The sequence below is a fragment of the Apteryx rowi genome, unplaced genomic scaffold, assembly GCF_003343035.1.
Source record: "Apteryx rowi isolate R43461 unplaced genomic scaffold, aptRow1 scaffold_174, whole genome shotgun sequence".
In the NCBI taxonomy this organism is placed as follows: Eukaryota; Metazoa; Chordata; class Aves; order Apterygiformes; family Apterygidae; genus Apteryx; species Apteryx rowi.
Window position 1 is genome coordinate 1,041,280 of NW_020448019.1, and position 13,501 is coordinate 1,054,780.

At 47.6% G+C, this 13,501-nt stretch overlaps 1 protein-coding gene across 3 annotated transcripts in view; it reads right to left on the bottom strand.

Moving 5' to 3' along the window:
- The window catches only part of SEPT6 (septin 6), a 31,913-nt gene extending 18,523 nt beyond the window's left edge, over positions 1–13,390 (bottom strand). For 2 of the 3 annotated variants that reach the window (XM_026061020.1, XM_026061021.1), the window contains exons 1-3: positions 13,192–13,390; positions 7,848–7,962; positions 256–451 (exon numbers count right to left, since the gene is read on the bottom strand). In XM_026061020.1, the coding sequence (XP_025916805.1) occupies positions 256–451; positions 7,848–7,962; positions 13,192–13,224 (344 nt within the window). In that variant the 5' untranslated portion in view covers positions 13,225–13,390. Of the gene's footprint in view, positions 1–255; positions 452–7,847; positions 7,963–12,368; positions 12,399–13,191 lie in introns of those variants that run through there. The other variant, XM_026061022.1, reaches the window with a different exon arrangement.
- Positions 13,391–13,501: the final 111 nt, after the last annotated feature.

Genomic DNA, 13,501 nt, shown 5'->3' on the forward strand with positions numbered 1-13,501 from the left:
GATGAATTTGGGCAGAAGGCTGCCAGCAGGGCAGATATTGCCCTGAACGCATGAGAAAAACTGCTTTGATAGCTGGAGCAGTGCTGACACCATGGGGCTTGCTCCTCTCTTCTTTCTGTCCCATCCCAAAAACATAAGGACAATTCATAAGAGGAGAACTTTATTATAAACACAGTCTGGCCCTGCTAAGGCACAAGAGGAGACCCTGTAACAGAGAACCAGGTCATGATACAGCCCCTCTCTGCCTTCACTCACCTGTCTTCTTTGTTGATCTGATCCCCGAAGCCCACTGTGCTCACAATAGTCAGTTTGAGGTTGACATTGCTCTCCTGCAGGTCATAGGTATTAGATTTCAGCTGGACCCCAGGCTGTGAGTGAGATGCTGGGTCACCTTCGAACTTGGTGTTAAAAAGTGTGTCCATGAGGGTAGACTTACCAAGGCCAGTTTCCCCTATTAGAGAAAAAGAGGGTCAAAATGTTTTGTTGAATATTAATATGGCTTGGCCTTTCAGCATCCAGACTTTAACAGGGGTGAAATTGTAGCAGACGAAAGCAGATCTCATGTTCCAAAGAGATCATCTGGCAAGCAGAAAGCCATGTACAATGGGAGGTCTGTATTCCGGGCAAATTACATTACACAGTCTAATGGCCATTAATATCACTAGAAAATAGAGATGGAAAGAAAGAGGTGAAAAGGCAAATGGGAAGGACTCATTCGGATCCTGCACAAACCCATCACTACACTACAGAAGATGCTGTTTCCATTAAAATAGGGAGGGGAGCATGGGGCTCATTGCCATCTCCAGAAAAATATGATCCAGATTAACACTTCTCTGATAAGCAGCCACTGAAATAGCTTCCTTCCATGCAGAAACACTGCAACGTGGTTCCAGTTCTACAAGTTGTGCAGTTGGTTTCTTGTACCCACAATAGATAGAATTGGGGATCAGTTTTCTAGTCTGGGAAGGGACCTTTTCTGCAATATCTGGTTTCTGCACATTAGCAGTTTCAGAAGTTATATAAAACTCCCAAATCTGCTTCCAATAGTTCTGTAGCCTTGAGCTACTGTTCAGATTCCATCTACCAACGGTAGACTGTATTTCCTTATCTGGAAGGAAGAGACAAATCCCAGAGACCAATTTTAAATTTGTTTTAGATACATCCCAGGGAGAACAAAACAAAACCTCCGTGCACTTATTTCATAGGGCAGGCTGACAACAGAGCTAGCTTTCCAAACTCAAAGGATCTGACTTCATGATAAACCCATAAGCAGTCTGCTTTGCTGCCCTGTGAGGACTGTTGTATTTTGGGGAAATGGAGATTTCTGAGCTGCCCAGATGGCTTTTGCTGAAGCTTCAGCAGCTGGCTGAACCGCACCCATCGCAAAGGCTGCTCGGCCAGAGCGCTCCAGGACCACAAGGAGACTGTGTCTGGCTGGAGCGGCCTTCCCCTCCCTCAGCTCCCAACCAAGACAACTTCATCTTTTCCTACTTTGCTCAGAAGAAAAGAGCTTCTGATTTTTGTAAGCTTAGAGCACTGCAACAGATCCAAACTTGCATGAAATGCCCAATTCAATAAGGGGAAACTCCTCCCTTTCCTCCCCCGTCCAAATCTCTGTGCCTCACCCCTGCAAGCAGGCAAATTCCTCTCTCTTGGCCCTGGAGGAGACYTCTCCAGCTCAAGGCTGAAGCACATGGCAGGCAGGGCAGGGCAAGCATGCACTGCCCTGGGGACAGAGCGATCTCGGATTGCCAGGACCATATATCAAATATCTTTCCAGAAGTCAGCAAGATTCACTAACATTTGAAAGTCARCGTACACCTTGAGCTGCAAAGTAGCACGGGGAGCCAGCTACTAGCTTGTGCCCTACCATTGACAAACGCCAACTGGCGCCCGAATAGCCACAAATCGAGTTGCTCTTCACACCAATCTTTGTGCCAAATGTTGTCTACAGTCTGAGGGGGAGAAGAGAGAGTCAACACCACGAGCTGGCATTGCTACAGTCCTCTGTGCTATGTTAAAGCATCAGCCGTGTTTACAACACCACGGATCAGATCGGAGCGCACCAGCCCGAGAGGAAGGGAGGGGGCATCGAAAAGCACACGCTTACCTCCGTCAGTGAGGAGACAAACAGACCGACTGGGAGAGGGGGTAGAAGCTTCTACAAGACTGATGGCTCATTACAGACAAGCTGTTTACTGACTTGGACTCCTGCAGGCTGGGCTCGTGGGGGGCCGCCTGCCCAAACGGGGAGCAGGTGCACAGAGCATAGCAGACCAGAGCACCACCACGGCTCGGGTGGGACGGCAAGAGTTAACACGAGCTGCGGCAGAAAGCCAGCCGCGACCCCGCCAGGCCTTTCTCARGGATTCCAGGAACACGGCGGTTTAAAAAAAGACAAAAATCTAAACAGCCTGAGAAGGCTGCAGCATTTCCAGAGCCCCTGCCAAGGGTTACTGCCTGGATGGGTGGGACAGGGCAGGGAATCGGCTGCCTGCCTGCGAATGCCAGGATCCCCGAGGGGGCGTTTTGGGGCCTCGTCCCGCTGCAGAGGCAGCCCTGGGGCGCAGGGAGCGGCGGTGGCACGCCAGGCTGCAAGCGCCCTCCCGCACCGTTCACCTGCGCTCTCCATGCCACGGCCTGCCCCAGAAGAGCAGGGGAGAAGAGCCCAAGAGATGCAGGCAATTTGTTAAGACAGGGCATGCTTTCATACCCCCTCTAATGGAAGCTACACAGGGCCACTAAAGACCACTTTGAATTCACACACTAAGACTTTTTTTTTGGAAGAAGATCTAACCTGATTAGAYCTGATTCCACAGGTGAGAATTTCCCATCCAAATATCTAGTTAAGCACATAAAGAAAACAAAACCCAGCCAYTAACACAGCATCACAAATCTGAAGTTTGCACATCAAAAATTAGATTTGGCCAGCGTAGAAACCATCCCCTGCATTGTTTAAATGCCCCCTGCCCCTGACGCAGCACGGCATTAAAAGCCTAAAGGGAAAAGGATGAGGGAGGAGGGTGGAACAACTGTCTCAGCTCAAAGCAWCGTGGCATTAACACTAATGGAATGACTTCAGATGGTCACACACTGAAGGCGTTAATAAAGTGCTTTGCTGTGTTAAATATGACCAGAGCTAGGGAGCAGTGCTRCTTTGAAGGGCCAAATGACAGAARGGTGAATTTCTGAATCTCCTGGGASTTTCTGCCTGACACAGGCAACTTTCTGCTGGCTGGAAGATGTAAATGGTGCCAACTGCTTCTGGTAAGGACAGCGGTCCAGATGGAACAGATGGTCTGATGAAAAGGACAAGTAGTCTGTGCTCGTTCCAGCCGACGGCACTGAAATCTTCTCCAAAAAACAGAAACAACGAACAGGGATTAAGGGAGGCAGAATTACCGTGGAAAAAGCAGTGGTGTACGCAAATGGAGCGAGAGGTGTCCTTGGCAGGGAGATTATTTCCTGATGTAAGGCTTATACGCACACATGTGATTTAATCTCCAAAACTGTACTTAAGGATTATGCAACTCTGCAGTGGTCGGCTCCCTGGAAGCAGGGCTGACAGTGTGCCGTGGGGAGGACAAGGTAGGAACAGAGACCTTCATTGTTAGATTGCTGCATCAGGAAGCTCAGACAGCTATTGAAATGCAATAGCATTGTGTCTTTGAGGATGGGATGGATTTTTGCTTTCAAGCCTCCTGGTTTTCAGAGATGTGGAAAAAAAAAAATAGTAAGAAACACTACATCAGTGAGACTCTGCATATGCGGCAATACTAAGCCAGTGCCCTGAAAGCACCATCTACTCTTAACACCTCACAGGCTGCCAGGCTCGGGAGGCTGTGCCAGGTCCCTGCACCTCCTCGCGGTTTCCTGGGACACGCTCCCTGCTCACACTGCACTCGCATGTGCTGTCTTCATGCTCTATGGAAACGGTTCATCAGACCATTTTTTGGTGGAGTGGTGGCATCACTTGCAAATACCCGGCTCAAGCACACGCAATAAGGGTCGGGGGCAAGCCCCACTCTCCTCCTCTCAGCTACTGCACGTAGAGGTCCTCTGCTCTGCCTCTGCTTTGGGAGCCGGCTGCCTTCCCTGCGCTGCCTAGGCAGGACCTTGCTCCACTCTGCAGGTCTCACAGAGAGGCACACCGCGAGGTGTGCGGGCAAGCAACAAGAGGGCTACACAAAACCGGCCGTCCTGGGTGAGATGGAAAGGCCYCGCTGCCCCGTTACCATACCCTGCTGCTGACGCTGGGCACCAGCTAAGGCGAAGGAGGAACAGAAGAAGCTGCACAGGCAGCGAACGCTCCCTCACTGCGTTCCCCACCATCTCAAGCCCAAAGAGTGCTTAATGCGCCTYGACGGCTTCTTCCTTCCACAGAAGTTTTGGCATCCAAAGCATCCCACAGCAGTAAGCTGAATTATACACTGTGAAAACAGTACCTCCTTTTCCTTTTTCAGCCTGGTGATTTAATTTGCTATCCCCTCGTACGTCTTATGTGAAATAATAAACAACTGCTCACTGGTCAGCTTCTCCACATTGCTCAGGATTTAAGAGGTCCCCATCATATCATCTTCAACCAACTCTTTAAGAGGACAGGGTAGTGCTTGGTGTATTTAGTTGTTCAGCGGCATGGAGCAGCTCTTGAACAGAGTCATTGCAAGAGAGAGCAACGCCTGTCCTTCAGGAGATTAACAAYCCATGGCTCCAGCTATCAACAACTCAATCTTAAAGAAAATGTATATGCATGCACAGCCCTTTCACRTGAAGAAACGGGAGCTAATCCAACGTAGCTGGTTTGTCAAGGCAAGCCCTGCGGCAGCTCCGCCTGACAAGGCTGTCTTTTATGGAGAGAGGAAAAAATAGTTCTTTTCGTCTGACAGGTGTACAGAGACGCTGCACAATTCATCCCTCACAAGGCAAAGGCTGGGCTTCGGAGGGCAAGAGGAGGAATGAGGGTTCACAAAAGATGCTCAAGTGCCTTGGAGGACTAGACAGCCTCCCAGCCTCCGAGCAGACGTACTGCTGCCATCCTCCCCCGGCACCAGCTGCGAGGGGGCTGCAGAGACCGATGGCTTTTTGCTTGGAGAATCCCCGTTCCTTCCTCGGCTGGTCGCACCAGTGACCATAAAACCAATCATTTGGCAGCTTCGAGGCACTACGGCTCRTCACCCCACTGAAGGCTGCCTGCTGGAGGGCAGACGGCAGCTCTGCACGAGGAAACCTGCACCCATCCCGCCTTTCCCCAGCTGATGAGAGCTCCTGCGTGCCAAGCAGATCCTGTTTGGAGCCCAGCACGAGGCTAAACTTACATCTTTACAACAACCCAGTTGGGGTAACACCTCAAAATTTATTTCCATCATCACTGAATCCAGACTAATTCCAGCACAGACTGAATGCTGAAAAGCCAAAAACTGTTAGGTCCAGTTTGGGAGCTGCTGAATACACGTGAAGAAAAAAAACAATAATAATACCACCCCCTTCTCCCCCCAAAACAGGGACTATTCTTTGTGAGAGTCCTCAAGCAGAYTTGGTACAGCCCCTGGCAAAAGGGAAGGTACTGCAGCAAAATAGCGGTTCTTCATTGCACTGAATAGGCTGCTTAGGACAAATCCTCTGCAAATCCTGGGAGGAAGGAAGAGGGAAATTCCTGCTTATAATGGGATAGCAGTCTAATACAACTATAATCTACTCTGACCAAAACTGAGAAAGTTCACAAAGAAATTCTCAGCCTATTCCTCCTCTCTCTTTCCCCCATCTCACCGAGCAATGCAGACAATACAAACTCTGTCTCAGCCATTAAATACTTCTCCAGCCTTTGCACTGAACTAAGAGGCAACTAACATTTAGCACTGAAGCTTTAGGAGAAAACAATGATGCTGAGGGATAAAATATAAGAGAAAGCATTCACAATCCCTAACTTATTCTGGGAGGTTTGTTCATTTACTCTACCCTTGGCTCCAGTCTCAAAGGGGAGACAGCTTTCAGCATGAGAACAGCTAAAAATTGCTCTAATCTGGACATACTGCTGAGCCATTTCTGAAGCTTTCCTTGGCTCCGCCACCAGGAACCAGAGGAATCAGTGGCTCAGGTCCAGTACAGTACAGAGTAAAATTGCCGCTGAATTTTTCCTCCAACAAATGCCACACACAACTGAAAAATGGGGAAAACTGAAGTGCATTTCAGTGGCCTGACTATAGGATCAATTCACCTGTTTGCTATTTTGATGGCTCCAAACTCCTGTTGTACAAGTTAGACCCAAGAGACTAAATGACAGATGGATTCTGGGTCTTGTTTTCTTTCTCCAGGATGTTTAAGAGTTTAACTGTTACCAGAAGTTAACAGAGGCATCAGAGAAGACATTTTAAAGCCTGAGGCCCTCAACTAAAGATTTGCCGACCTTTTTCTAATGAAACTTATTAAGATTTTCTATAAAGTTTCTTTATTTCAAGATCAACCATGTCTGGGTTGTTACCATTCATAAAAGACTGACATTAATAATGAATGCCCATTAATCTTGGTGAGCTCTTGTTATTCACACTAACATGTGATTAATGCATTCCTCTTCTGTTCTGCAAAGAGGAAAGCAGAGGTATTCAACCACAAGAGACATTTGTTGCTGCATGTGTAACTTCTAGATTAAAAAAATAAACATAGCAGCTCAATAGGCACAAAAGGAAATACTGTAAGACTTCGGTCTTTGGGACAGGAGAGTTTCACTAGGTCATATCACATTCACGCACTGTGGAAATCACCTAGCGACTCAGCCTGACAGTGACCTCTACTTGTCAACAAAGTTTATCATCTCACAGGAATGCCGTCGCCAGGGAAAGTTTTCCTCTCAGCTCCATTTAACAGGGCCCCGCTCTCCTTGCTCTGCTCCTCTCGTCTCAGGCTTAACCCTGTCCCGGGCGAGCACCAGGGTCTGCACCATGCGCTGCATCTCTCATGGAAAGGGACGCGTAACTTCTGTGCGGCCGGAGAGCTGACCCCAGCCGAGACGAGCCGCCGGCAGGCACCCGCCGCTGCCGCAGCCCTCCTTCGCGCCAGGCACCGCCGGGAGCACCTGCGGACRTGGCTCACTGCGAGCAGCCACAGCCACCCAACAACCTTCTGCTCCCAGGGACGGGGTGCAGGCATCAACTAACCAAAATTATCCTCCTGTTAGACTCCCTTACCCACCTTACCAAGGTACCATGCAAAATCATACTGCCATTACCCCAGAGTGCCTCTGAGCAGGGACCGTTTGGGATCCTAATCCCGGGGAAGACCTGAGAGACTGGCAGACGCTGTGGGACAGACAGCAAGTCCTACTGCAGCACCAGGCCCCCACTGAGACGCGCACCACATGGCAGCTTGGATAACCGCCTGACCAGCTATGGCTTGGCCAGACACTATTTGAATTCAAGTATGCACAGAAGGGAGTAGAAAAAAATAGCTTTTAGTGCTTCAAGAGGAGCATGACTGCTATTTTGTTTAAATAACAACAATAATAATAATTCAATATCTAACCAAACAAGCTCTCAGAACAAAGCTCTCTGGCATGAATACCTGTTTTCTTTTAAAAACATTAAATTGAAACATACTAGGAAAATAAAGATCATAATAAAAGCCTGGGATTTTAGGCATTTTATTTCTGTGGTTCACTGCTTGGTAGAATGCCATACTGCATAACCCCAGCAAGGATTTCCCAGAGCACCAGTAAATCATGTTATTGAAAATAGACAGAATGGGGGAAAAAATTTAAGCCAAAGCTACCTTGTTAACTCAATTACCTATAAGCTACATCCAGCTGCAAAGAAACGCTGTTCAGCAACAGAACTCCCCAAAATGGAAATACTCACCCACACACAGGATGTTGAAACAAAAACCATGATTAACTGATTTATTAACCAGCTGGTCAGGCAAACTGTCAAATCCTACATGTCCAGAAAGGGGGACGGTACGACAGCCTTCACCCTGAAACATAATGAAAAAGATATCGTTTGTGTTATTTGCAGGTAAAACACACTTATCTGTAGAAACCCTTAAGACCTCCCAAGTAGAATCAACTACACAGTCCAAGCCCAGATTTGTACGTAGAGCGTAAATCTTGTCAGCATACTTCCCTCTTCTCCAAAACAAATCCAGACGGCACAAACAAAACGTTCCATTTGCCTCACATCAGAAGGTAGCCCTGTCACCAAAATTATTAAACTGTGCGAAACACATACACAAACACAGCTGCTGAAATAAAGAGGTGGTAAAACATTTATTTCTTGGGAAATTATTCAGACACTCAAGTCTCACCTTATATTGAAAACAAAAAGAATCCCTTGCCCAAAGGAATATRTTAATTTTGCCTCCTCCTATATGCCTAGTCTGAGTCACATTAAAGCTTCAATGATAGAAGCTAGATAGACACGATTAGGAAAACCGTGCCTACATCTAGTAACTGAACAACCCAAACAGGCTGCACTGCAAAGCTCAAGTATTGTAGGCACAGAAACAGCAGAGTCTCAGAGCTACCAAACACAGCAATATCCTCCACGTTGCTGCAAAGACGAAAGTCTCAGACCACAAACTGGGGTCTGTCCACATCAATATAATGGTCATTAGCACCAGGAAAACCAGGACTCATCGGAGGAATCTGCAAGGCAGATGTTCCCAGGGGCAGGCGGCCAGATCATGCAAGGTAGCATCTGCCTGCTTCTCGGAGAGGGTTTCAGAAATTCCCACCTGGCCGCTGCACAAAGGACACGCCGCTTCGGATCCAAACGAGGAACTGCRCAACACACAGTAACACACTCCGTACAGAGGCTCATGCTTGGAGAAAGAGTCATGACGAATGTGGAGTCCGTACTAATCTTGCATATTTGCACGTGCTGGAGCTGGGAACAGTTCCCCTCCCACAGCCCCCCCAAAAAGATATTTCTCCATATCAAAGGCTTTCCTTAATAACGCATTTTGGTGCCAAACACAGAAAATTCACCTCTGGCTTTTTAGGCGCATCATCAGTTTGCAAGAAATACTATAGCAAAAAGGCAATAGGTCCCAGTTTATGAGGGTATAGTTTTTAACTTATCTTTTCAGAACAATGTTTTCTCATATCCTGAAAGCCTGTTTATAAGGACAGACATACTGTTTTTCTTCTTCTGTTGCAGAAACTTGTATTTTAGACTAGGCAAACGTCCCCGAGGACTGCATTTACTACAATAGTCTGTCAGCGTATGATTGCTTGTGCTTTTACTGTTTTGCGGGTGTGGGTTTTTTTCCCTGAATGTGAGGATCCAAATACACTTCAGCCATTAACCATATTTACAGCCCTGTGATGTGTAAATATGTTTCCTCTTAGCCATATTTTGTGTATCAGTCTGATTCTTCCTGCCAAGATGTTCATCAAATATGGTGCTTTATTAATTCCAGAGCACCTTGCCTCCAAACAACATGCTAATCGGCAAAGTGCTCCAGCCACCCAGCAGACTCTGCTTCTGCCTCCTGAGGATGCTGCTCCGAGGCCCAGTAGTTCAAGGACAACTAAGTGGTTTTATACAAGGTAGAAAAATGGGAGAATCAGAAGGCCGTAACACACAAAGATTTTGCAAGGACACACCTAAACTCTCCTAAACTGCTTCCACTAAAACAAAAACCTAGCACGGGAATATCCTATGGCACTGCTTAATCCCCCCTGAGAGAGCACCACTGTCCTCAGGAAAACAGAAGGATGGACAGAGTCAGCCAAGGCAGGAGAGAGAACCACAGACCGAATCCTTCCCGGGGAAGAAGAAATATCAAGTGTATTTTCAATACGAAGCCTTAAAACTGCACCGTTGGAACATTGTTTGAACACTACTCTCTCCAGGAAGTGTGGGTGGGAGTGTAGGCTCTCATTAAGAACAAATCTTCTCCTCAGCCCTAAATATAAGTGTGATCCAGATGGAACAAAATAAAAGTTAAGCCACCGAGGGCTAGAGGAGGCATTTGCCATCACAGAGAATTCAGTCTACAAGTCATTTCCTGTAGCCTCTTTTTCTAGTCACCTGTGGTTTTATAATGCAGTTAAACCACACTTCACATTTGTCACAGGCCAGGAAACAAGTACTGCACAATCTGATTTTCAGTCACAACAGTTGAACCTTTACGTCAAATAAGCAGCCACAAGGTATATTGTGCTATACTGCCTACAAGTCCAAAGCCTACACGGCCAAAGAACTGAGAGATCAGATGCAGTGAAAAAATATGAAATTATGTTTTAAGCTCAGACTGGTTTTGACGCACATCAGAAAGTTATCACCAGTTAACAAAGCTGTGCAGAGAAAAGCAAGATTTTCTACCTGATCCACTAGGAAATGGTGCACATAGCAAGTCTTCACACACCAAGTGGTGTCTCTATATGCAGAACGCTGCTATATATAAATAGCTTCATCATAAACAACATATGAACACAGTGATTAGTCATACTGCCTATATATTAAATGCAGATTTGGACTACCTTGTTCAAAATCAAAGGAGAATATGTTAAGCCTATGCAACAAATGGTGCTAGAAAAGAGTGTCCAAGAGCTATTTACCATTGTTTATCTTCAACAGTAATTTTTGGGGTCAAATGCACAGAGCGATCCCAACAAGGTAGATAATGCTGATTGCCCACGTGAAGCCTTTTCCACTAACATCACCGAGCGCTGGATGTCTGAGAGCCCTTTCGCGTTCTCTGTTTCAGAGTTAGCATCTTCTTGGAACAAAGACAAAGCAGGAATATCTGGGAAGCCAGCGTGAATACTGGCACTACACCAAGCTACCAGATGCCTTTTTTTTTCCCCATATATGCAGAGTGACCCCCTAGGACAGAATGAGCTGTTGTTACTGGGGAAGAAGCAAAGTGTGTTTGCCACAAACAAGATTAAAAGAACAAAAAGAGCGACACACTGCCTTGCTGAATTGCCAGGTGGGGCTATCTGAGAGTCAAAGTATGGTGTAGCCACTTGGGGAAGTTATTTTATTTTTACATATCTGTGGCAGATTTACATGCCTTTTCTTAGGCCTTCTCCATGCCACAAAAAACAGTACTGTCTACCCTCTCACATAGAAGTATCAGAAAGATTTGAAAACTATGCAGATGTTATAAGAAATTATCCCAAGCCTGAAAGCATGGCACATTAAATACTAGTTTAACTAAACTGGGCAAAATTTGKACTCTAGGTGTTTGCATCTCTCCAGAAGTTCTCAGGAAGGAAAAATAATTAGAGAAAAATCTTGCTGAAAGTGCATCCCTGCCTTTATCTTCTTTATGTGACAAGTAGGTACAGCGCCGTTGGCTCCTGAGACGACCGTGGAGCACTGAAAGGAGGTTACCGCTTTGTGGGGATAAAGCGGGGCATCATCTCTGAGACGAGCAACGGTGCTGCTCCATATAGATGGCAGCACTCCATGTTCACAACACTTTCTGGTGGCTTCTGCTCACAGGAACACTAACAAACGACACCGTGGCAAGAGCAAGCCTCCGCTTGGCAATACTCAGGCAGAGCACAGCAAATAAAAAGACCCTAAAGCTCTGAACCCAATGGAGCTGGAGTCCAAACGAGGCCTGCACAACCACAAAAAAGTTCAAAAAACTGCTATTTGAGAGGAAGCAATGCAATCCTTTTTCTGCATCCAATTTTAAAGTGCATTTCTATTTAGGATACTGACAACTGATATGTAGTACTTCCACTACGATTTCTCCTCTGCCCCAAGGGAGAATCATTTCAGACTCTGAGGCCTTGGAGGCTCCATTTGGAGGATTTCTAGACGGCTGAAACAAACACAACGGCAAAGCCACCCGATGGAAATGCACCAAGCAACGTTCACAGAGCTCCACCACTACTGCTGCTGCTCGCCGCAGCCGCTCCCCTGTCTCTCTGCCACCCCGTAAAGCCAAGACCCAGGYGGTTAATTCCTGCACCTGAAACAACTGTTCCCCAAGAAGTCAAACGTCAAACCAGAAAGCAAGTCAAACCCTCAGTTCAGGTTTCTGCACCACAGTTTTTCAGATCATCTTTAAGCTAGAACATGAACAGATCCCTCGTCCTGACCTCAGCACTGTGGCATCCACTTCCCCGGACTGCATTTGGCTCTGATTAAACAAGGGTTTAGAGCAATGCTTGTACCAATTACTTCGCACTTGTACAAGTGTGTAATTCTCCTATGCAATGAGAGAATTCTCCAGAGGACAGCATGAACATCCTCTATGAGACAAATGCAGTGCAGGAATGTAAAGCTCAGATACTTTGTATTTCTTCTTCTTGCTCAGTTGATAACAAGTCAGCAGGATTAATTTACAAAAAAACAAGAGAAGAGGGAAAGAAATAGTTTTGAATCAGCTACCAACGAAAGCAAGAAAAATCTCACCCCAACCGCGACCATCGACCCATCTCCCTTTAGGCATGTTGCATCATTCAGCCATTCAACATTCAGAAACGGTCAAGTGCTTCCGAAATCTCAAACTCTGACAGCTCTTAAGATTACGTTTCTTTATGCCCTTGCCAAAGGGTTGCAAAAACACCAAGCTGTTTGGACATGTTCCCAGGAGAAGTCTCCTCAAGCAATTAAAAAATATGTATATCTACATTCAGCACCCTTCAGGATTTTTCTAGCTCGTACCACAGAGATTGAGAGCTAGACCCTGCTCTGGAAGCTGATCCGCCACCACATCCGTCCTCCACCCACGGACTAGCAGAGCGGGGAGCAGCTTGGACCATATTCATGTAAAACTTGCCCCTCCACACCGCCAGGGAGGACAGGAGAGGCGCCTCGGCGGCGAGGGCTGCCCCAYCCGCCGCAGCTGTGCCCCAACGCCCCCCACGCAGCCCGGCCCCCGTCTCTGCACGCGTGTGCTCGCGCCGGCACGCGCGGCAGCTCCCCGCATCACCAGGGCGCTACGACTGACCCCGCCACGAACCGCGGCCATGAGCAGACACCCAAGAACTGTGTTGACAAGTCATCTGTCCACGTAAGGATGTTTTCAATTCGTGGCACACTAATTTCTTGTCCATTTTGCCACTAGTTTTCATTTTTGCCTCTGAAGAGAGGCTGTGCTGCATCATAGCTCACACCAAGTCACCCGCAGATGTCCGAAAGTCCCACACGCTGTCTCAGGGAAGCCTAACGCTCGATTTTCTTTAAAAGACAGGGGAACAAGTGAGTCACTTTATATACCTTGGCAGCAACTTACAGGCCAACGGGTACGTTCTGGAGAAAACAGCATCGCGAACTGGCGCGGCACGGCTACATCTACCCGCGTAACGAGGTTTGGTCCACGCAAAGACTTATCGCTGCGAAAACGAAATTGCAAGCGCCCATCTCGAACGCTGCTTCCGTACCAGCGCGGGGACGCGAGGCTCGGGAGCCCCCCGGGGTCAGCGGGCGGGGGGCCAGAGGGCTGCAACGGCGCCACAGCTGCCCCGCGGCACGGGGCCCGCCCCGCTCCGGCTCCCCGCGGGGCCACTCGCCCCGGGCCCGGGGGGGCGGGACACGCGTGACCG